This window comes from Stegodyphus dumicola, chromosome 12, assembly GCF_044657685.1.
Source record: "Stegodyphus dumicola isolate Sdum_Otavi_A_Nest chromosome 12, ASM4465768v1".
Taxonomy (NCBI): Eukaryota; Metazoa; Arthropoda; class Arachnida; order Araneae; family Eresidae; genus Stegodyphus; species Stegodyphus dumicola.
The window spans coordinates 80,183,322-80,209,458 of record NC_140779.1 but is presented as its reverse complement, the minus strand read 5'-3'; the positions used below and the strand labels follow the sequence as shown (position 1 = coordinate 80,209,458).

At 32.4% G+C, this 26,137-nt stretch overlaps 1 protein-coding gene across 9 annotated transcripts in view; it reads right to left on the bottom strand.

The window, feature by feature from the left end:
- LOC118187366 (uncharacterized) overlaps positions 1 to 26,137 on the bottom strand; it is a 554,527-nt gene that overhangs the window by 66,645 nt on the left and 461,745 nt on the right. For 7 of the 9 annotated variants that reach the window (XR_015038239.1, XM_085806623.1, XM_085806627.1 and 4 more), the window contains 7 exons: positions 21,264 to 21,333; positions 19,350 to 19,390; positions 18,444 to 18,471; positions 16,572 to 16,634; positions 13,821 to 13,909; positions 9,762 to 10,005; positions 5,948 to 6,307 (listed from right to left, as the gene is read on the bottom strand). Coding sequence is in view for 8 of the 9 variants with exons in the window: in XM_085806623.1 (XP_085662749.1) it covers positions 5,948 to 6,307; positions 9,762 to 10,005; positions 13,821 to 13,909; positions 16,572 to 16,634; positions 18,444 to 18,471; positions 19,350 to 19,390; positions 21,264 to 21,333 (895 nt within the window). In the remaining variant the exon portion in view is untranslated. The remainder of the gene's footprint in view (positions 1 to 5,947; positions 6,308 to 9,761; positions 10,006 to 13,820; positions 13,910 to 16,571; positions 16,635 to 18,443; positions 18,472 to 19,349; positions 19,391 to 21,263; positions 21,334 to 26,137) is intronic. The other 2 variants (XM_085806629.1, XM_085806625.1) reach the window with 2 other exon arrangements.

The following is a 26,137-nucleotide window of genomic DNA, read 5'->3' as shown; positions in this document are numbered from 1 at the left end:
TATCATAATTATCCCAGCAATCAAAACGATATCAGTGTTGGAATTTTATTTTGAAAATTCGTTAAAAACAGCTGCGTGCAAAAGTTTTGCAACGCCTAATGAAAACTTGCATTTTGCAAACGCATTTGAAAAGTTATTTTTAATGCTAACATTAATAAATAATACATCTATTTGAGGAGAATTTTATGATTTAAAACTCCAGTATTGTTGTAAATATTACGGATTAGAAAATGGAAATGAAACTATAAAGTTTACACTATAAACATTTAAAACTAAAATGTATATACTATACACATATAAAACTATAAGAATTTTTTTTATAATTCTTGTAAATTACAAAGTTTTTAAATTTTAAAGAAAATAATGAGATAAAATTGAAAATTATCAAACATTTTACATTCGTAAGTTAATTTTAAATATGTTTCAAGTTACATAGAATATGGTTATCTAATTGAAAACACTTGTTCTTTAACTATTAATGTACATCGCTTTGGTATACTACTCAAGGTCTGACAATTAGTCCATTATAATGTTTTAATTGATTTAGAAGAAAACTGTAGGCTAATGTTCATGCTGGTACAATGACATAGTTCGTTATCAATCTGAAATAAGTAAACATTGTTTCAAAACATGTTGATGGCTGAAGGGAGGATTTTCATTCAAGCACAATTATGTATTCGGCCGATGTGTTTGTATGTTCCTGTCCTCCTATGATATACTCCATATGCTGAAAAAACCCCAAATCGTATGTGAAGTAAGATCTTTTACTGTTGCTATAATGCATTTATTTTAAACCCTCATGATAATGGCACTGCATAATGTGGCTGTTTAATGAGTGTCAAAGAAAGTGTTTCTTCTGTTTTCCAGATGGCTTTTCACATTTGATCCACAATCTAATATATATGATCATATGCCCTTTACAGTCACTTAAATCTCTGTTTTTATTTAATGAAAGTTTAATAGACTTATGAGGTCTTTTTATTTAGTCTAAGTTTTATGATCTACATCAGCGATTCTCAGCCGGTGATACGCAAGAGAAAATCAGGTGGTACGCCAAAGTATTTTTAACTAATAAATTAAAAAATTTCGTGAAGAAAAAAAACTTAATAAAAATTTCCTAACTGAAGATTTCAACAATAAGACACTTGTTAACATTTGCCTGAACCTGATTTGATTTAAATTTTTACTGTCTTTTTGCCCGACCTATTTGTGTGAACAAGGATTTTCTTCCATGTTATATTTGAAAAATAAATGCAAAATAAAATTTAAAGTGGATCCTAATTTGCGGTCAAAACTAAGTGAAATAAGACCAGACTTAAAGAAATTGATCTCTCATAAACCGGCCTAAATTTACAATAAGTTTTAGAATTAAAGGATTATAACTTAAATTTTGATAATTAAAATGGTAACCAATCTTTAATCTAATAGTTTTTATGTGTCCATATTTAATACAAATAGTCAATAGGCTGTGCAAATGGCAAAATATACTTTTTTATAACTTTTCTATTAAGAAATTGAAAAATAATCATTGAAAAATATTGTGGCGGTATTAAAGTTTTCAATTTTTTATTTAGATGGTACGTGTTGGTCGAAAGGTTGAGAACCGCTGGTGTACATGAAAACATTAACTAAACTGCTTTCAGCCATTCATGTCTCAGATTCCCCAGCTATGAAAACGAACTTTGAAAGAAACGAATAAGACGAATAAGGTTGATTCTCATCTTACTTATCTTAACCTTCCTTTTCTGTGATAATCTTTCAAATTTTTAGTTAAATTGAAGTTATTAACACAGTAACTAGCAGTCGAAGGATGACGGCAGCATTAGCAATTTGGGACAAGATAATTATTTTGTCAGCAATAATTTTAGCACGGGTAACTGCTTTGTTTGTGAAAGATATTTTTTAAAATAGCCTAGAAGCAACTCAAAATTACGTCACAGGGATCTCAACTTCAGAACTTTAGCCCTGATCTCAATTTCAGCAAATAACAGTCATTCTTTTAGAATCAAAATTAGGACTTCAAAAATAACTACACTAGATTGAAAAAGGGAAGTTGTAATTTTTTTTATTGGTCAATTGTGTTTTCTGTAAGCTGTTCATTTTTTCATAACTTTTCAAATAGTATTATTAATTTTGAAAATATGATTTTATATTTACAATGCGTGGTTTCAAAAGTTGTTACAGAATTTTGCACGAAGCAACAGAATGCCGTTTTTAGCCCAAAGGGGTTATTATTTCGTTTTGGAATTTTGCGTTGAAAACTTTAAATGTTGGTTCTCTTTTCAAATTGCTGCCACTAAATAATAATATATAATTAAAATGTGCTAAAGAAATTAAATAATGAAGAATCTGTATAAATGTATAAAAGTTTCTCGCATTGCGATAAAACAACGGTACCTAGAGCCATCAAATTGTGAATAGCATAATCTTCCACCGAATATCAGATCTGGAAGCCCTACTTTGGAATTTGGAATTTGTTTTATTATCGATATTTTGTTTATTATCGATTATTATATTTTGTAACACTTCAAAGCAATGGCAAAACTGTACGGAAAAAAAAAAAAAAAAAAAAAAAAAAAAAAAAAAAAAAAAACACCATTTTATCTCCAGCGCGCGAGACTGTGTATCGGAAATTCTAAAGATATAAAATTATTTTGCGATATTGCTATTGAACTGAATTTTTATGGTTTAAGTGCAAAGAACACTAATAAATAAAAGTAACACACGAAAGGTTAACAAAATTCCCTTTGGGCGTAATGTCAAATCTGAAAGCTTTCAGATTTTTTTTTTATGTTTAATGTTTATTATCTTATGCTATCTTGCTGCCCCTGAGCAAAACGTAAGCTATTTTAAATTTAATCAGACAAATCGGTGATATGAAAGAAGTGTATTGTTTCTCGGCAAAATTCAATATATTTTTCTTTCGAATTTAATCAATAAACTCAGCAATGTGAAAGAAAACTATTGGTATTACTGAATTGAAATTTTTTTTATCTTCCACGCGGCAGGGGCTGGTCGTTCAGCAAAGTGTAAGGTAATATTTAATTTTTCTTTCCAATTTATTGTTATTAATTAACAAACTAAGTGATTTAAAAGCAAAATATATAGATTCATTTCAGTTATTAGTTACTAGCTAGACCCTTGAAACTATATTAGCTGGATTTATACAAATCATTTTAGGGGGATGACCGCGCAAATAATAGTGTGACATCAAACATAAGGCTTAAAAGAAAGAAATCAAACGCATGTTTTTACCCAAGAAATTTCTTCGGTTTATTTCATGGAAATTTTAATGTTTTCGTAGTCAAATATTTGATTTATTTCGTACACAATTACTTTTTTAATTCATATCGATGAAAATATCTTGAAGAATCCTAATACTATGCAAAATTTTCAATTTAGAAAGTTTTCATTAAGACACATCAGTCACTTTTAACTATTTCAATCACATTATTGATGCGTTAACCATCAATATTTACATACGGTTCAAATTCGCTACTTGGAAGAAATATGGCTAGTTTGAATCTTTTCTTGAATCACAAATATTAAAGAAATGCTTGTTCAAATTTTTTAGGTGCATAAAAAAATTTACTATTTTTTCATTTCTTCATGATTGGGACTTCCCTATTCATGTCTTTCAAATTTTGATTTACAACACATTTTAATATTTTAAAGTACATTAGAAGTATTAACTGTAATTTTTCTTTCATTGAACGCATTCACGTTGGTATTCAACATGCGTTACTGACAAAGAGAATTCATACCAGTATTGACTTGGATATGAATATTATCTTTATAAGTATCATTGTTACATATTGCAAACATTATCCCGTTCTTTTCACTGTCCTTAGGAAAACAAGGCAGTTTCAAAGCAATATACAACAATGTGAGCAATACGTTCGCTTTTTTACATAATTTTGCTGTCAAATTCCTCTGATATTTTGCAAATCTGTGTTTGAAGGCTTCATTTTGTTATAAATATGTTACTATTCACAGATTTATTTTAAATGTCATATATCATATTTCTTATAATACACTCATGTCCATAAATTAAGGATAATGCAAAATCAGGCAAAGGAAGAGTTAGAAGCAAAACAAATTTGACTTATTTGTAAAGCTTATTTATTAAACAAAAGGTAAAGAGCAAAAAAAGATGCTGTATGTTTGATATTATTAAAAAAATTACAATTTTTTCTCCCTGGAGCAAATTACAAAAAAAAAAACCTATTTACAAAAAACCAATATTACATGATTGGTATGATTGTCAATACATTGTATGTCTCCCAGACGATGCAATACATACCGTACAACGCCTAGGCATGCTGAGTATCAAATTATCGATCTGATCTTGGGGGATATTACACCACTCAAAAAGCAATGCTCTCCGAAGTTCCGGTAGACATGTAAAAGGAGGTTGACGGGCTGCAACTCGTCGGCCAAGCATGTTCCACACGTGCTGTACTGGATTCAAGTCCGGTGAGAATGCTGGTCAGTCTATACGGGTGATATCCTCCGATTGAAGGCATTCGCTTACGATGTTTGCACGGTGAGGACGGGTGTTGTCATCTATAAACACAAATTGTGCGCCCATGGCGCCCAGAACCAAACGTACATGTTGCTCCAGAATGACGTCCCGATAGCTTTGTCTTGTCATGGTTCCAATTTGAACATGCAGGTCAGTTCTGAAACCCAGAATAATTCCACCCCAAGCAAGCACTCCTGCACCACCGTAACGGTGTCGTTCAATGATGTTTTCTTGGTGGTAACGGGTACCTGGAGCTCTCCATATGAAAGTCCTTCGAGAATCAGACTGCAAGCTAAACCTGGACTCGTCGGAAAACATCACACAAGCCCATGTTGCGGTGTCCACAATGCATGCTCTCTACTCCAGGCTAACCGCAGGCGACAGTGAGTTGCAGTAAGTGGAACGCATCTGACAGGTCTACGAGCATATAGACCAATCTGCCCTAAGCATCTGTACACAGTCTGCCTTGAAATTGTCGTACCAGTGGCTGAAGAGAGCTGATGAGACAGGTGTGAGGCTGTGCTCCGCCTGTTTTTTGGCAGTAACTGCCAAATACCGGTCCTCATTCAGCATTGTAACTCGGGGGCGATCTGTGCTGTAACCTCTACTCACATTACCATCATCTTGGAATCGTTGCCAAAGCCTGGAGATGACACTCTGGGCAATTCCAAGTTCGTCTGATACTTCCAGTTGGGTACGCCCACATTCCAGACGGCTGATAATTCTATCACGTAAAAAATCATCCATATGCGGCCTTTGTGTCATAACTATTCGATTATTGCACTGAAATGCTTATAAAGCGTCTGCGAACAATTTTACTTCTTTGCCTGTATTCCTTATATATCACTCTCTTATACTCTCGTCATTGTGACGTACCATCGGTGACATCTGGTTACTTCCTGAAATTTGCATATGATTCTTGAAGATGTGTGTAGTGATTTTGCAGGTGATATATTTATTTTAGAGTTCGATTTCCGCGTGACTCCGAATTATCCTTAATTTATGGACATGAGTGTATTTAATTCAAAATAGTACGCAAAAATAAATGTTTAAATAATAAAAATTGCTGAGACAATTTCTTAGGGTATGAGTATTATAGAGTCAATATTATCTGAAACATTTTTAACATCTTTGCATTTGCTTGATATGGAAGTCATTTGTTTAATAAGACAACATATCTGTAATTCAAGGTATCATTTAAGTAACGAACAGATATTATCCAGTGCTACGTATCATATGAGATAATGAATTCTTTAGCATGTAATCATGAATCTGTAGTTAAAATTGTGAAAGTTCCCCAACTTCCCCAACTTTATGTTATTTTATCATTCAACTTATCTTCATATCTAAACTAATATTTATATGTGCGTTTTAAATACAATTATGATGTTAATTTATTAGCTAAAAAGAGTGCTGTCTTACTTTTCTGGTACATACTCCGGAGGTGAAGGCATCAAATGATGATGCTGTATCCTATCCGCCGGAGGGGGTGGTCCTAGAGGACTTTGTGGGTAAGGGGCATGTTGCGGGGGGCAGTGTGGTGATGCATCCAAGGGAGACCGTCCCGCGGCCGGCGACCTGGGTGAGGGTGAAGGTGTGGGATTAGGTAACATGTGAGGTCCGGCTAAGTCCGGCCTCACTCGTTCGTCATGTCCGGTAGAGAAGTCGACAGGTTCTGTCTGCTCTGAATCACCGGTTGGTGGAGGAGGTGGAGAATATATTTGTTTTGATGATACCACAACGGAATTCCTCTGACCAACACACATGGAGGGCAATGGCAGGCTGAAAGAGATATCGAAACATGTAAATGAAGGAATACCTTTCGTTTTGAATTAATGATTTAGTGTTTTGAATGATTTCTGTTCTGTTCGAGTACAAAATTTTGAAACTGCTGTCTTATCATTAATTTTGGTGGGCGTAAGGTGTAACCAGTATCATGTGAATATTACAAATCAATTTTAAAACACTACCACATAAAAATATTGCATTGTTTTCAATTAAAAACTTATACAGTATCTACTCTAGTTTATCTTGCTAAATTTTATTTGCACATTTAACACTTTCTGAAATAAAATTAACTTTAAAGCATTTAATATTTCCAAGATTTATGCCATTTATACTTTGGTTATAACTTCGTATTAGTTAGGTAACTTAAATATAAAGTATTTATTAAACAAATTAATAAACGTAATAATATTTTTAATAAAATATTTAAGTGAAGAAAAGTGAAATTTCTCCCAGCTCCGAAATTACAAGTTCCTTTGAAGCATTTTTTTTTTAGATTTAATACTTTTTATTTAATGCAGTACACTGGTGTGCAAAAATTAAGGACGAAACGGTTTTTTCAATATAACTTTGTACAAAAGCTTTCCAAATCAACATATTTAATACCGTAAGATCCCCAATACGTAAGGACATGAGTAATGTTACTAAAAGAGAAATCAGAGAGATAAAAAGAAGCTTTATTGAAAAAGTAGCATGGAGCGCAATGCGACTGAAGGCCGAAACATCCCTGTGATGGGTGTCCAGCAAGAAACATCTGGTCTTTAATAGGGAATATGATCTCCCCTCACTGCTAGGCAGGTTTCACAGCGTCTGCCCATGCTGAGAATGAGGGTGTCAATGAGTTGTTGAGGCATTGCTGCCCATTCGTCTTGCAGCGCCAATCGAAGCTCCGGAATCGTTACTGGTGGTAAGGTACGAGCTGCCAAGCGTCTGCCTAGAAAATTCCATACATGCTCGATGGGATTGAGATCCGGAGATAGTGCCGGCCAATCCATACGTTCAATATCCTCACTCTCTAAGAGCTGTTCGGCAGCTACTGTGCGATGATATGGTGCATTGCCGTCCATGAAAAGGAACTGCGGACCCATAGCGCCTCTAAAAAGACGCACGTATGGAAGAAGAATCTCGTTATAATAACGGGTCCCGTTGACTGAACCTGCGTCGAAGATGTGAAGGTCTGTACGACTACCAAGCATGATGCCTTCCCAAACGAGAACACCGCCACCTCCATACCTGTCCCTTTCAATGATGTTCGAGGGATGATTGCGGCTTCCCCGCTCTCTCCAGATGAGTATGCGATGAGAATCGCTACTCAGACTGAATCTGCTCTCATCTGTAAAGAGTACTCGTCCCCATTCATTGTCTCTCCAATTCCGGTGTTCCCGGCACCACAGAGAACGCCTTCTCCGATGGGCAGGCGTTAGAGGTACACACCGTACAGGGCGTCGTGCAAACAGACCAACACCGTGCAGTCTTTTGGCCACGGTAAAACGCGATATCGGTCGTCCAGTCGCCTGTGTCGTGTGTCTAGCGATTTCTTCCGCTGTCTGCCGTCTGTTTCTTCTGGCCTGTAAGGCAATATACCGGTCATCTGCGGTTGTGGTTCCTCGTGGACGACCACTACTAAACCCCCAGATAGCTGTTCCTGTAGTTTGAAATTGTCCCCAAAGTCGTGAAACGATGCTGTGAGCAATTCCGAACTCTGCAGCCACACTTGTCACACTGCGGCCTTCCTCCAACTTCCCAGTAATTCGACCTCGGGTAAAAGCATCCAGATGTCGTCTAACAGATTGATTATTCACCATTTCTCGCTGAGGCAGCAACTCGGTGTGATTTTAACTGCTATACGGCGTGCAATCTCTTTGCCAGAAATACTGATCTTACGCCGACAACATGCTTTATACTACTCAGACACTCCCCCATTACGTCTACCTGCATATCTGCGCATGTGCTACCGTACATCACCTTACTTAATCTCCTGATTGGTCTTTCTGTCCGCTCTGCCTCTTCGTTCACCTGATATGCTAATTTTTCGACCTTAATTTTTGCACATCAGTGTATAATCATATTTTAAAAATAGAGAAAAGCATTATTTTAAGTAAAGCCTTTTAACTTAAAAAAGATATGTGCTGAAAAGCTTTTTATTAATTGATGTTACAAGAAAGCATACATTTCTCTGAAATTATCTAGTTCGTTTCATTAATTGTACCGTTTAGAAAGGTATCTAATCGGTATTGAAATACTAAGGATAAATATACTTTAATTAGCTAGTCTTATGATCTAACTAATGGATTAAGTAGTTTTTCGATAATGGGCCAAAGAAAAGAGGATGCACTTGTTTTAGCTAATAAATTAACATACTTACATGAAGTTAAACGAAAATTAATTTAAGATAACGTAAATGCACTGCTTTAGATCTTAACATAACTAAACATCATTAATTTCATTGATCTTATATATTCTAACCTCGATTACATAATGAGAAGCCGAAAATAATTAAGAATAGCAATTAAACTAGACCTAAAGTTGCATGAACATAAATATGCGCTGGGCATGGAAGAATGTCTAAAATTAGTTGATTTCGAAAATGTCATAATAACCGGGAGGTAGGATAAATCATGGTATGTAAAAGCTCAGATAGGGATTCTGCTCTCCCACGTTTATGGTATCAAGAGTTTATCATTCATACTGCATTCATGACATTTTCCATATAGGCATAAGCCAACGAAGGAGTCGGTGTTGTGCTTTGTCGTAATGATTTTTCAACGAATTTTAAAAGCAGTTTGATAATATTGCATGAAGTCATAACCAGTGTTAAGGCAGAATAAATGCATGGACATATTCTAAAAGGAAATGGGTAAAAGGAGTATCTCTTGATATCACAGAAGCTTCCAAACTGCAAGATACTATTCAGGCTAGAAAGGCTGTGTGCTTTGTAGTGAATGTAATTTACAGGATCCTCTGTTTCGTTTAAAGTCATTATTATAAGAACCCGCTATCTTATAACAAAATAACGCAGCATTTCATCGATCTTTAGTTCCTAATACTTCAATTAGGAATATTACACCAGCTTTTAGCACTGTGTTATGACATGATGATGGTCTAATAGGACTAATAGGACTAATTTTGATGGAGAGCATCTCGGAGGGTACTGGTCCGAGGATCTCTCACCACTCTTCCCACCACCTTTCTCGAGAGGACATCTAACCACTATACCTGGTTGGGCGGCTTACTCTGACTTCATGCATCAAAATGTGGTCATTGTTAACTTGTTGAAGAAGACCTGTTTCGTATCAGTACCCATTTCATGATGTTAGCCTTCTCATGATAAGTTACTGGACACAAGAAGGAAATATTTTTGTTTTTAAACATTTTTGCATATAATTACACCAAGAGCATTTTACATTAATGGCAATAATTCATTATACAGCATTAAAACAAATTTCCTTACTTTGATTTATTCATCATCGTCTGCCCGTCTGGTGATTCTGATTTAATCTTAGGTACCATTGGCCTGCCGTAAAACCTTTGACTGTCATATGAATTGTAGTCTGGTGTTTGTGATCGCCCGTATTTATCCATAGGAGATCGAACGGGCTGTCCATACATGGGATACCTATAGTCCGGCATATCCGTATGTTTGACGTAACATAATGTCCTCATAACACAGTCAGGAGATGACGGACCAGAGGGAACTGGAAGATAACAATAATAAGCTCATGATGAATAAAATAAAAAAAAATGACAGTAATCTGCTTTCACTATAAAGGAGATTAACCCAAAATGTCGCTCATGTAATTATAATAATGTTACTCACGTGATTATTTAACATGAAATTATATCAAAATAGTGTAAGAAAAACATTTTCGTATATTTAAGAACTAATTGATGTAAATATTTTTTAATTAAATAAAGCAACATAGACGTATCCAACTATTTTATCATGTTGTTTATTATATAAATTTATTTGAGGGAATTCTTTGATATGCACAGTGCTTAATTTAAATTTTTAATAGTAAAATTAATGAAAGTTTTTCATGACACTGAGAAAGATACTCAGATTGTCATCTAGTTAAAAATAACTTACAGTGTAGCACCAAAAAAGTTTTGTATGAGTAGTTACATATATTTATCTTTTTATCCACATATTGTCTGCAGATACTGAAATCATGAAAATACAAAAAATCTTTATATGCGTGTTACAGTCATTTTTTGTAACAGGATTAATTTAAATACACATTAGTTTTCTGCTAGATGCATATTCAGTAAAAGAATCGAGTGTAGTTAAAAAATGAAAGCTAACAAATCGTAAAAGCTTTTGACATTAATTTTTCTCAATAAATATGCACCCTTTTGACGCATAACTATTTCATAAAGGAATTGAGCGAACAGCGGTAAATTTTTATTTGTTATCGTTAAAGGATTTCTAAGACCGGCATTATGTTATATTTATTCTCATCAGAATTCTCGTTCTTTAAGTTGGGCTGAATAACTCAGAATTAGTACATACACTTGATTCACGATTTTGATTATAAACTGGTATTTAAATGCCAGTAAAATTGATTATTATGCCTAAGGTTTTATAATAAATCTGGTCAAAGACAGGAAATGAATGAGTGATTTACGGCTAGGCGGTAATAGTTGATAATAGTCGAACAGTATTCAATATTACTCATACAAGTATGATATTTATGTAGAATATTCAGAAAGCAAGCTCTAGCATTTTAAAAATACGCTGATTCAAACAGCATAAATAAACAAAGGATAACGCTTGCTAAAGCCAGATGTCAGTATTTAACCAAATAACTGGAAAAAATAAGTTTGTTTAAGTATTTTCTTGTTTTTTACAGAAATACAAGTGTAGTTAGTTCTTGTTACTACAGTGCAAAAGTGATATGAAATACGAGTATATTAAAGAGCATTTTAGGTTTGTTCATAGCGATAAATTGATTCAGAATTATTTTTATGATGGTTATGTTATAATGATATAATGATTCGGTGTCTATGTGATGAAAAAACTGTTATGCAAGCTGAGTTTTGTTTTATTTATTATAAGGCTCTTATTTTAGAGGTTTCTTTTCTTTCTGAAATGCGTCTCATTAAATCGAAATAAGTAGGTCCCCGTTTTTATAAAATCTAGATATTATGCATTTCGCACGAAGAGTGGAAAATTTAGTAACAACCGAATCAAGGAATTGAAAACAACATTATATTTCCATATCTAGTGATTCATAATAACTAGGGAAAATGCAAAATCAGACAGAAGGGCATGAAATGAACAGATTTTGTATTAGAATGGGTATAAGCAATGGTTTCGTTTAGATGCTGCAATATTAAGCGAAAGATAAAAGCAGTCTACTAGCGTAAATTGTCATTCTCCGTGCGGTTTTCAAGCGCTATGTATTGCTACACGAACACGGAACTCACCGACATGCATTTTATTCATCTAATGCGGTTAAAGCGCAGTGACAGCTAAAAAAAGATACGATAAATGAATTCCCTTTGTATATAAGTAATGCACGACGATATACAAGACACATACACAGACAAATAAAAAAAGAAAAAAAAAGAAACAGTTCTACATATTGGCATGATTTTCTGTTTGGTTAGGCACATTTTAAGGTTTATTTTACATATTTTTAATAGTATTACTTAAACAATACTTCTCATAATATCAAAAAGGAATGTGTGGAAGAGACACATGTCACAGGAAAAAATAATCAAACTTAAATTAGCACTGATTTTAGAAAAGCCGATTAATAAAGCAACTTTATGCTCATTAAGTTCAATTTATAAAACTAATTTATGCCCAGTTTTATAACTGCCAGGGAAATTCGTGATAAATTTTAATTTTGTAAAAGAATTGCACGTTCATTGATACTCTAGATAAAATTTCAGAATCCCTTTCCTTCTAAAATTCTGCGGTAAAAGCAGAAAAAATATATATTTCATTCTATAAAATACAGATGCATATGCAAACAATATTTATAATTATTGTAATTTTTTAAAATTTTAAACAGTTTTATTTATCTGTTTTTTTTCTTTAATTTCTACTGTTTCATATTAAGCCTTACTTGATTCAAACTGACAGATTTTTTAAAACGGGAACGAAAGTGCTGTTTGGTAGATTTAGAAGTGATGCTCACTAGTGGGTTGGCGGTAGTTCTATCACTAGATTGTTGGCTATTTCAGCTTTCACATTTTTTACTTGGGTTACGTGAAGTTCAGAATTTCTGGAGAAATTACACTGGATTATCTACAAAAACGCCCTTTTTTATAATAAATAAAAAAAGATTATCCACAAAAAGTGCCCATTTAAATTTAATCTAAGATCTATTTATGATTGTTTAGGAACGGTTATATGTGTTAAATAGACTACAGTAAAGGAGAGGAGATTTGGGAATGGCGGAACTTGAGTTCAATGAATTTAAAAAACTGAAATGATTCAAAAAAGTAAAACATATTTCTGAGTATATTTTAAAACTTTTATATATATATATATATTTTCTAACGTACATGCGGGATAATAAATAGTAATCAGTATACAGTGGACCATATTCTTTTAATTGATATACAGTAATACAAAAAAAAAAAAAAAAAAAAAAAAAAAAAAAAAAAAAAAAAAACTGCAATCACATTGCCCATTAGCTTTCTTTATAATAACAGTAAGATTCTTAAATAACAGATAATAACAAAGAATTATTTTCTAATCCTACCAATCAAACAGCATTATCTTTCTTAGATGGAGGCCATCTTTCAGTGTTGAAAATTATGCCTAGTTTTCAATAAGCAATTGTCATTAACTTTTTATATTTTAATAAAAAATTCATTATTCCTTCACTGGTAAAAATGTGATGACTCTTTTCCTAATTTGCAGAAGTAGTAGGTACAAAATTAATTCATCGTTTTAAACTCGTACTGGCAATTCATGCAGAAACAACGGATCCAGTTTTTAAACTTTTCTGTAGATTTTGATAACCAGTGCATTGTGAATTATTTTCGATATGAATGCAGAAACAAAAAACAGTGAGATTGACGGGGCGGCCAATAGTACAAATGAATAAAAATTGTAGAAAACTTCTCAAGCTTCCTGCCTTCTAAAATTTTAGATTATATTAAGTAGGAAAAAATGTGTAAACATATAAAATCAATCTGATTTATATCTCTAAGAAGCGTATCTTCTATTAAGTTTATATCCTGTAAACTTTGGATCCTAACAAGTATCATAGATGTATTTTAAATCTGAGTGTTATTTTTCCAATGATGACTGTTAAAGGCAAAACCGTGCAGGTAATTTCTAATTCTGAATCATTACTAAGAGTAAAGAGGTTTAAATTTAGAGTAAACAATAACTAAAATTCCACAGTTGTATCTGTAAAGTGACAAGAACAGTTTAATTAAGTTGGACAAGTTTGGAAAAACTTGTAATTTTTAAAATTTGAAGTTTTAATAGTTTGCATTTTAAGAGAAACTTTTAGTTACGAAAAAATAAGAAAACTTTTATACTCACTTTGTCCAACTGGGGGTGATGGTTTTGGCGTAGCTCTTTGTTCCTTTTGTACCATTTTCTCCATTGCGGCAATGGGACAACCAGATAAGCTATGAAACAAAGAAAAACAACGCTGCTTTCACCCGTCTCACCCTCACACACCATGTGAAATATTTGTTTAGTCATCACACATATTTAACTTAAAAATACTAGTTTTTAAATGTTTATTTTAATCATTGTCGAAAAATATTTTATTATGAATAAAATAAATTAATTCCAAAATTAAATATATATATATAACAGGAAAAGATTTATGTAGGTTTATGTATGGTTTTATGAAATTTGTCGTAAATAAAATTTTGTTTGCGCATTTTATGTTCTGAATAAGTATATATTCATATTAAAGAAAACTAAGTTTAGAGAAAAAGGACAACTTAATTTCATAAAATCTCACTTTTGAAATAAACGATCTAGAAGATTTTAATTTTACTCATCTTTACTTGACAGAAAAATAATTAATTTTCGGAAGGTCAGTATCTAGAACACACCTTATAAATACTTAATTCTATAAAATGAGATTCATATTTGCCGTTGACATCACTTCGTTTAAAACTTAGTATTATTTCACCCGTACTCGTAAGTTTTAATGACAAAAGTGGCTTGGTAATTTTAGATGAAATTTAACTAGAAAATTACCAGACTTTATTTCCAAGCACTATCACGAAGCAAGAATCTTAGCCATTATTTGAACATTTTTTTAATTTTAGAGTACAAATTCTTGAAATAAATTTTTGAACCATATTCTTTACTCCATTTGTTTGTGTGTATGTGTATTATTTGCCATCCGAAATGCAACACCGGAAAGAAAAAAAACCGTACAAGCTAGAAATATGCACTTTGAGTAGATCTTGATAAGACATGTAAAAGATTAACATTAAAACGTATATACAAATCACATGAACTTAGTAACACTACCTATAAGCACTAGAAAAGAGAGAACAAGAAGTTCTTTTAAGTACTGTAACTGTTTGTTTTCTCGCTTTTCTTTTGCATGGGAATTATAAATCTCGGGGGAGGAGAGAACAGAGATCATTCGAGAGAGTTTCTGAGTTTTACAGCGGACGAAGTACGAATTATGCCGACTGAGTATTAACCTTCCGAGAAATTAGTGCTGTAAGACAACATTTATCCACAATGCACGTATCTGTGTGTACGTGTTGCGTTTGCAAGAGGAACGGAACAACTCTTGCCAACGACAGGCACAATCTTGCACTCCTTGCCCCGATGAATTTCGTGGGCTTGTTCTGATGTTGCTATCAGGCAAGTGCGATAAGTCACAATAACAGCGAAAAGAAACGACTGACTGAAACGATTCTGATAGTCTATGCCACAATCGAACAAGATGACAGTCGCACTGCGCGCATGGCAATGACAGATAGCACATCAGTATCAAGAATCTGAATGCAATAATTACGAACCCTTGAATAACAACTTTTAACAAAATGTACTACTCAGAGTTGTCTGCAAAAGAAAGGAATATGTACAATATGTCAATTAGTGTGATTACTGTTAATTTTGAACCACAGGCGTGTGACATCATGACCTTGCATTATCACCACAGAGCTTTCTCACATGCATTTATAGCTTGAGGTGCCACCGGGATTTGCTTCCGTACCTGACTAATGCACATTGTCAGCAAATTCAACATCTATCTCTATATCTATGCGGATTTGGTGTCTTATATATCCTTCAAGGTTTGCCTGTGATCAAGTTTCAGCCGGGTACTGCTCGACGGCACGTAACCACGTACCTTTCAGCAGTTCTTCATTGTCCACCAGATCACACCGCGGCTGTGGCTTGCTCGTTTTATCTGATATGTTGCTGATCGAGCATGTCTGATCGATGATTGACAAAGCTTCTTGGTTGAAATCTGTGAGCCGCGAAGGAGTCGTTACACCAGGTGATCTTCGGAAGATCGTAGAAACAATATGATCTAACATATCCAGGCACAAATTCAAAGCCATTTGCTTTCAAATACGAAGTTCGTTGCTGCAGTTACTTCCACCCATGGCGGCTACATGAAGACTGATATCTTCATTTTCAACAAGCTGGAAGAGGCTATAATTTTTTTATCATTTCGCCCTTTAAATTATTTATTCAATAAATATGATATTTGGTACCAAGCATTGTGTTACATTTTGGATGGCCAGCAATATATATGTCATTACGTAAACAAGTCAAAAAAGACATTTAAAACAATTGAATAGCAAATAAAAATTTGGAAGCAGTTGTTAATGTTATCTGTTTTAAAGTATCTGACACTTAGAATTTAGTTAAAAAATGCGTTTGAACTTTCATACAGTCACCTTATAGAATGAATAATTTTGCTGCAAATGGAACTGTAAATTTATATTTTAAACTGTCAAATTTCCATTTAAACTGAAATAAACATGTTCTAAAATGTAATATGATCCTTCTGTTAGTTCCAACTGAAAAATATTAAAATAATCACTTTATTTGTTATTTGTCTGTTTTAAGGTAAACGGTCATCTGTTTTAAGGTCGGTTTTAAGGTATCTTATTACAGATAAAAAATTAAATCTAACTCCCAAAAGAGAGTAGATAAGAAATCTCAAACATTATGCCAAATTTAAATGTTAGTAAAACGTTATGACATCAAATCATGAAGTAATCTTTGTAGACAAATTTTCGAAATTTTAGCAATACAAAAGCAGAGTTGATGACTTTCAGATGAGGGCAGTCTTATACCAACCTTCGATGTGAGTTCCTGTTACTGTTGATGTGCCCTCTGCCATTACATCCATCGGTGGGACACCTAAAGAAGAATACGCGACCTCAGCTTCCTCTCGCTGCAAAACACAGGAACCGCATCTCTACCTGTCTTGCTCCGAGCTCTTATATACTCACGGGGAATTAAGAAATATTTAAGATGCTTCGAACATTGATGCTAAAGAGACTGGCACTGATAACAGAACTTCTCGCAATAGACTGCGGAAAACTTTATAAAACCGGGTTCTTGACATGAAACGTAAGAGTTAACTATTGTCAAATTTTCAAAATTATGCAATTGGTAAACCACTAAAACAAAGAATTTTGAAACCAGATAATCTTAATTGAATAATTCTAAAGAAATCAAATTGGGAGAAATATGCAGCATAAGATAGTCCTTACCAGTGGAATTAATATAAATTCCACTTAAATAACAGCATCTATGAAATAAGTATTTACAAAAGTTATAATTTAATTATTTCATGAAAGTTCTACTAAATTGTTTATGCCACACAATACTGAAAACTGGTATTACAATATGCCGTCCAGACGGTATATTGATTAGGGGAGTCTACTGCGGTACCCAAGGGACTGGGTTCGAATCTTTGAAAAGGCATGGATGTTTGTAAATGTACAGTGTCTTTGAGGCATCGGGGCACTCTATGTCGAGCCGAAAGTCCTCTCGAGAGCTTAGTGACAAGAGATGAAGGATGGGAGACCCCCAGATCCGTCTCTCCGGGGTGTAACCATCAAAATTAGGGGCGGAACTGAGCGAGGTCGTACCACCTATATGGTGACCAAGGCTCTTGCCAAAGATAGGCGCAACCTTGCTTTCCTTGCCACGCTGAATTTCGTGGACTTGTTCTAATGTTACTATCAGACAAGTGAGACAAGTCACAGCAATGAATAATTATTAACAAATAACAATATTTAAGACACAATAACACGCCGAATAAATACTGATTCAGAAGTCAAACAACAAAAATCAGCGTTAATTTTGTGAAATAACGCTGATTTTTGTTGTTTGACTTCTGAATCAAATAACAATATAAAAATAATAATATTTTTCCTTACGTATTTCAGCTTAAGTTTTGAGGGAGATATCGGTATATTTCCATACTTTCTTGAGCAATTATTTCATTTAAATTCTTGAAAGAGAAATTTTTATTTTGAAAGATACCTAGAATGTTCTCATTATCAGTACCAGCGTTTACACAATATCCGCGTTAAAATACAAAATTAAATAAATTTAAATTTCAGCGTTCATTACTTCAGAGAAAGGCGTCAAATTATTTTGACTTGATGCGATAAACTTTCCTTCAGGAACATATTTATTACCAATGTGCTTAAACTTTTGATTGGTAAGTAGCTAATGGAATTTACAAAATGTTCAATTTATGATTTTTACATTTATTAAGCATGGCATTTTGATAATCAAATGTACGTTGCTGATGAGAAAAACGGTACATAGGAACGAACTTTTGATATTTGTAAGACTAACATTATATTAGTTAAACATTTCAGATATCATGATACGTTTCAGCAAAAATTTTCTAATATTTTAAATGGAAACTAGTTGTAGATATAACATAATGTTTATAAAATAGGCAGTACTCTATGATCAGCTGTCAAGACAGGTAAATATGAGTTCTATAAATCATTATTTACATCATGCATTTTTTTTTAAAAAAAAAGAAGTAATTCTAAGCAATCTTACATTAAAAACACTAAATTACTGTGTAATATCATCCAAGATATTTTCAAAAGCAAAGTAAACGATGTGTCTTTTTCAGTTGAAGACACAAGTAAATTTACACTAAAACAAAATAGATAACAATATGAAAACTTAACTTACTTCAGTATTGTCTCATGTAAGGCTAAAACTATAAAGAGAAGAAGAAGGTAAGAAAGTCCAATAGTTGAATAAGAAATAAAGATAGATGAAGAAAGAAGAAAAAAAAAAGAGTTAAAATATTTTAAGCTGGAGTACAATAGAAAACTGCTTAATTGACAGTTAAAATAATTCTTTCTTAAGTGATTTTCTAAAATGTTCAATTTTCATAACAACAAAAACTGTATTTGAAAGTTATGTGCATTATAAGATACGAAAATAAATGCTTTTGTTCATCACTTAATGCTTATATTTCATTAAATATTTAGTTTTAACAATAAGCACTTGATTATACGAATTAAAGTTTTCGCAGCTAATTAATTACATAATGATGATACAGAATTTATCATTATGGATCTAATTGTTAAAACATTTTCCATCCTGATTGATATTGAAATGATTTGAAATAGATTATCAAAGTTCTTTCCTTAAGCAAAGTTCCTTCTTTTAATAATTTCTTTAATCCACAGTTCTTTCTTTCTTTAAACTATACGAATCATTTTGTGTAAACTGCTTTTTTGACTAAAATCTGTGTTTTTCAATTACATAACTATTTTGAACTTACCACCGATATAAACTTCATTTACATATTTAAAAATAAAATCATTTTATTAAACGTTAAAAATGCATCTTTAATAGTGTACATTTTTTAATTACTAATATGTAATTATTAATCACTAAGTTTAAGTAGTTCAAGTTATGGAAATATAGAAAATGCTCAAACATAAGGATTTGGAAAATGGAATTTTGCTTTATAATACACAAAGGTTTTGCTAAGCAGAATAATGCTAATATAATTATACAAGAGAAATGGAATACAATAAAGAAATTTTCATAAAAGCATTAAACATGAATACATTTCAAACTTACTTTCAGGTGTTATCCTGTCTTTCCTCGGGCAGCCTGATAAACTGTAAACAAACAATTCTTGTTTGTAAATATTGATATTTATATATATTATATAATATTATATTATATTTACAATATCAGATATTGAGTCAAATGAAAAATGTATTTGAAAATTAAAAATTACATTCTACATTCCATTTATAAAGTAAAAGCATGATTATAATTTATTATAATCATGCTTTTAATGATTATAATAAATTATCATGATTGTTGCATAAAATAATCACGATGTTTTGTCCGTTAAAATTATTTAAAGGGTAATTAAATGTATTTTTCCTGGGAATGAAAAATCATTCAAATCAAAGAAAAAATTGATTTCTAAGAAAGAATTAGAAGAAATAAATTTATATATTAATAATTAATAGTGAGATATTTAAATAATTTTTAATTTAATATTCAAATGCTTGTCACTGAATAAATTATCATTTTGTGACTTTATTTTTATTCGTGTTTTTATCAGTTTATATAAATTTTGTACCAGTATTTGAGCGTAAGAATTGCAAAAGGAAAGTATTTCACAGAGAGTAAATGAAAACTTGCGTATGTTAGGCATTGATTTTTAAAAGCAAAAATCATTGGAATCAATATATTTTCAGTTCAATATAACCAGAGCATAGCTTATTAATTTTAAAATCGGAATCTACGGTTTCACTTCAATTGTTTTCATTTAGAATTAAAAAGATCAGATTTTTTTTCTCTTTTGTATTCAAATGGGATATTAAGGACAGTTAAAATAAATCTATCTATTTCATCTCATATTTAATTAGTAAATTTTCTTGTTAATTTATTAATGAACGCGTACATTTTAATAAATGCTTATTTTATAGGGTTTTACTAGATCTGGTGAAAGTTAATTAGACCAAATCCTCTAAGAGACGTGAAGCAAATTATCGCTATGTCAGAATTAACTACAGAAATCAAGGAAAGGTTTAAAGAAACCTTTTTTTCCAAACACAATTTAAAACATAAATGCACGTTATTGTGCTAACAATATCAACCACAGCTCGTGCTGATGCAACTAAAGGAACAGTCAATTTAAGTTAAAACGTAGAATAGTAACCCTAGACTACACAGTTCAAATATACGCTAAGCTGGCTCAGTAACACCAACGACGACGTATCAGATTCAAGTGCCAGCAACGATATAACTCAAAGTTGCATAATTACAAGTTACCAGAGCTGGCAGGAACTAAATGTAATGTGCACGCGCAGGGCACTCTGTTTCTTAAAACTCCAAAACCTAATTTAACTACTAGCTACACTCATTTACGTTCTGGTGAGGAAATGGAAAGAAGAATTTATAGTAAAGGCTAAAATTCTAAATAACTGTTTAATTAAATAATAGCTTTACAATTATTTGCTTACTAATTTAATGAATGATTTAAAAGCGCTTGTTAGGAAATAAATCGCTTTTTAAATTATTCGTTAATAATTATTGAAAAATGCATTGGGTTGAAAACTCAATTTTGATAGAATAAATATTTCTTAGTATTTATTGAGCAAAAAGGGCCATTTCTAAACCAGTTTTTTCTTTTCGAACCAAAAATTTCTTGTAAAAGTAACTTTAATTTTTTACCTCATTAAACTAAAACAGAACTGAATGTATGAGTTTGCTTTGAAAATGACTGTCCAATCAATCGTTATGGAGTAAGTTTGAAATTCTGTTAAATAAATGCATGAGCTTTTACGATATGATTATTCCACTGAATTTCGATGTAAGTTGAAACATGAAGTAATAGTATAACTAAACTGTGTTTTCTTGCATATTAATTGATATTATTCTTTCCACAACCATCTATTTAGTTATTCAATAATTGTTGAAATGAAATCATAACTATATTTAATTTAAACGCAAGTTAATATATTTATATCTTACCTTCGGTGATGAGAATACAGACCAGTAACATGGCCAGAGCCATTGCAGCCTGGAGTAGGACATTTTCCGTCTAAATTAAAGAAAGATTAGAATTGTCAAACTTAGAATTACTATCATTATTAAATGGATGTTTTTACTTAAATGATGCAAGACAATTTATTAATTTTATTAAAAAATACATAATATCTTTCATAGCATACGAGCGTACGTTTATATAAAATCTTTTAGACTAAGACAAGGCACTCGAGGTCTATCTGTCTAAGGGTACAAATACTTTTATCAAAACCTTTTCGAGGAAAACTGGCTCGTATTTACGTTACACATGGAGAAAGCCACAAAACTCTCAAGCATTCAGATCGTTCGCAACAACTTGAACCCGAGTTGAACTACCACTGTTCAGTGATTTTATTGCTCGGCAATTTGTAGTCCAAAATCTAGATCACAGTAATAAAAATTATTTTTGACTTTTTCTTAATTATGGAAAATGTAACAACAAAATAATATCGTTTTATAGAAAAATTAAACTCATCTAAATGGAACTCTTGTAGTCGTATTTAAAAATCATTCTTTCCAATCAAATGTCTGATAGTTCATACTATAACATTTTATTCCTTTTAAATTAGTTGACATTTGAAACAAAAATATTCATAAACTTATTTTGTAATTAATAAAGTTAAACTTAACTTGCATGAGCCTATGCAGAGCTGCTTTTCAATTTATGTGACTTAAAGTTGAATTTCCCACATTAGACTAGTTGACGGAATTTTTTTTTTTTTTTTTAGGTTTATGGCGACTTTTTTCTTTTCTTTCCCCCCTTCTCTTTAGTTTGGAAAAATAGGCTCTCGTACTTAAAAATTAGTCTTTGTTCAAATCTTTAATTTGTTTCAACCAGAAAAATTTTTTGAACTTCAGATAAATGTGTAGTTATTTCAAAGAACCTTTCGTATCAGTGAGCTTTGAAATGGGAACCTTTTCAGATGAAATGATCATTTAGTACACTTTTTGGTGGAATGAAAATGTTAACGTGTATTCTTGATTTTACAAATGCGAGCACACCTTAAAAAGCTTATAAATCCACTGTTTGCATTAGAATAATTATAAAATAATCGCGACTAAGGCAATAGTTCGTAAAATTGTGTAGTTCATAATTTAGAAATTTGAAATTGGGGAAATCCACTGTATTTTGAAATCACCAAAGCTACACTCTCAGTTGAGGAATGCGTAGACGTATACATTAAATATCATTAGGAGGTTAATAATCTGAATTCATTATTTCTTCATCTTAGGGCAGTGGTCGGCAAACATAGCCAAAGAGCCAAATATGAACATTACAACAATTAAAAAAAAATTGGGAGCCAAATCTGCTTGTTTAGTAAACTTTTATTACACTAAATAAAACTAAATTTAATACTTAATAAATATTTATTAATGCGAACAATGTGCTTGTATCTCCTTGGAAAGTTTGAGTAAGTCAGGTTTGTATGTTGCTGTTTTTAATTTTAGGCATGATTCCAAGTTATCATCAATAAGACGACTTCTCAGTTTACTCTTGATAATGTTCATGCTTGAAAAAGATTGTTCGCATATATATGTAGAACCGAAAAGGGAAAGAAGAGCAAATGCGAGCTTTTTCAGCTGATCGAGTCAGGAATACTATTCCAAGCGTTGAAAATGATCATGTCTTCCTTCTCCATGTCATTCAAAGTAGACCACTTGTGTTGTGAACTACGATCACATTTTTCTTCTCCAATATTTCCAATTCAACACAAAGACGTTCGAATTTAGAGCGCCATATCTCCTTGTTTTTTAAATCCAGCAGTTGTATTTCAAAGCTACCAATGCTAATTTCAAAAGGAGAAAATTTCAACTTGGTTATCGTAGCATTAAGAGGATTTTTTACAAATGCTTAAGTTGCTCTGCTGTTCTTAAATTCCTGAAACCTGCTGAGGAATGCTTCCCTCATATTTAAAATTATTGTTTTAAAATGGTGTTTATCAATAGAGGAATAATTTTCTTGGCAATGCTTCAGCAGGCTCGGAAAGTGAAACAATGTTTCCCTTTCAAAATCCTGTGAAAAAATGGATAATTTGTTTTTGAATGTTATTACTTCTTCCAACATCGAAAAAATTAATTATTACTTTCCCTTGTAGTTTACGATTAAGCTGATTTAGATTAAGCCGATTAGACGTAACGTCTACCACGAAATAAAAGTTTTGGATCCACTGATCGTCTGTTAGTTCTGGATAGTGAACGCCCTTCTCAAGGAGAAAAACTTTAATTTCCGGAAAAAGGGACGCGAAACGTTTTAAAACGTTCCCTCTTGATAACCAACGTACCTTGTTATGAAGCAGAAGATCAGCGTACTCACTCTCCATTTCAAATAAAAACACTTTGAATTGGTGATGATTAAGATCTTTAGCTAAGAAATATTTTAAGAGCTTTAGCTAAAATGGAGTTGATAATGGTAATCACTAATTCCATAACTTTACAAATTTCTTCCGGAAATGTTTGCGCACAAAGCGCTTTTTGGTGAATGATACAATGGTAAACAAGTATCTCGTGATTAATTGTTTCTTTCAAAATAGCAACAACCCCTTTTCTTACGCCGGGCATACTTTTGGCCCCATGTGTTGAAATCGACACAAATTTATCGAGGGAATATGATGTTTATCCATACACCCAATTACAGCATTGGCGATATCCTCTCCACGTTTCTGACCTTTGAGTGGCAATAATCCTAAAAGTTCTTCTTTAGGGCCTGAATGAGCCATAAATCTTACAAAAAGTGAAACTTGCGCTGTATCATTTATGTCACAAGACTCGTCAACTGCTATTGATAAAGCTGAAACCAATTCCAGATCTCCGATATACTGGGTGGTTATATTCGAACACATTTTAATTGTTCTATCTTTAATGGTTTTGTCAGACAATGGTAACTCTTTAATTCTTTTCAGAATATCTGCTTTATTCTTAAAATCCCGAAATAGCTCTTCGGATGCATTTATAAAACAAATTTTTTATGTATTCGCCGTCTGTGTATGGTTTTCCTCTCTTAGCAATCTCTTGGCTACAAACAAAACGTGCCATATTAATATTGCTGGAAGATTGCATCCAGTTATTAAACACAGAAGTTGACGACTCTTGACTCTTCTGAACTTCCTCAACTGCTTTCTTACTTGCATCACCGATAGGATATTTAGCACTAGAAGCGCCAAGCTTTCTCCCTAACTAGAAGCGCCAACGGCAGTCAAATTGACTGCTCAACGAATTAATGTATATATTCAAATGTAAATGCTTTATATTGCTTTTAAGAATATTAATTACAGTTTTTGAAGAACTTTAAAGAATAATATATTATTTTAATAAAAAATAGAGGATATTTTATTATAAATTTCAGCCTACCCTTAATAAAACACATTTTACAGCTTTTCGCAATTTTTACAAAACACAACTTTTTCAATATTGGAAGTGCATTTTTCACACACATAATATGAACATTTTCTACACACATCACTTGTTTTGTTGTTCTTACAAAGTCCAATCTGGCATTGATGTCTTTTCTTCGAAAGTCTATTGCTAAATTTGGAAATTTCCTGGGGGCAATTTTGCGGTTTTTCTTCTGTTTAAATAAAGCTCTCTTAATTCGTCTGCTAATTGAAATAGGAAGTCGTGGCTTGTAATATTTTTATCACTCAATTTATGGTAGATAATGTAGGCATTCGTCCCTGCTAAATCCAGCATATTATAGAAAACATGCACAGGCCATCTACGTGAAGTAGCCCGAACAGAATATTTACGTGTCATCTTGTCAACGATATCAACTCCACATTTGGCTTTGTTGTAAAACTCTACTGTTTCTGGAAGCTTTTTCTTATTTTGTGAGTCTATATTTACACTTTGGATGTAAGGTACTTAGTAGTAGGACATTTTTGTTCCTTTTTCCCTGATAGACAGTGAGCGTAGTTTCTCCATTCTTTAGCAAAACTGTTTCAAATAGCCGGGTTTTTGATTTCCTTACTTAATGCGGAATTTCTTGGCGATGTCTTCTTTCTGTGCCGACAAAACTTGTGTTTTTCATTTTAAGTCTTCTAACTAATGATAGTGAGGAAAAATAATTGTCCGTTGTCAAATTTCGACCTGAATTCAGATAATGGCTTAGAAGACGCATTACTACATTTTCAGGAGGACTTTCAGTTTCACTTCTCGATGTATTTTTTCCAAGATATGGAAAAACATCGCACATATACTTCGAGTCTACATCGATTAACATCCAAAATTTGATACCGAATTTATCAGGCTTATTCGGCATGTACTGTATAAACTTACACCTGGCTTTGGATGGAAATAACTGCTCTTCCACATCTAGATTTTCTCCTGGTTTATAGGAAATCGCACAGCTCTATATAAATTTATTCCAAATATCGGAAAAAAAGTGCAAACTTATCACTTTCTAAACGCTGAGTCCTAGTTGACTTCAAGTCAAATCTTAGATATTTCATAATGTCTCGAAAACGGTTGCGAGACATTGTTTCTCGGAAAAAAGGAGGACCCCCCCATGTATTATTCCACAAAAAATCATAATCCATATCATTGCAACCATATGCTCCTCTTGCATAAACTCCATTGTTTTTCCAAGAAAAATATTTTCTGAACGAGAATACCATATAAATCTACCTAGTATTACTAGCAGTCATTATGACTGTTCGTGGCGCTTTTAGGTATAACTAATAATATCTCCGTTCATTTTAATTTCATTCGATTTATATTTGGTACGAATAATTTTCGACATATTTTAGGAAAATACAAAAATTTGTGACTTCTTAAGATAAAGGGTTTTTAAGGAATCCAAGGTCAAATGACGAAAGCAGTCAAAA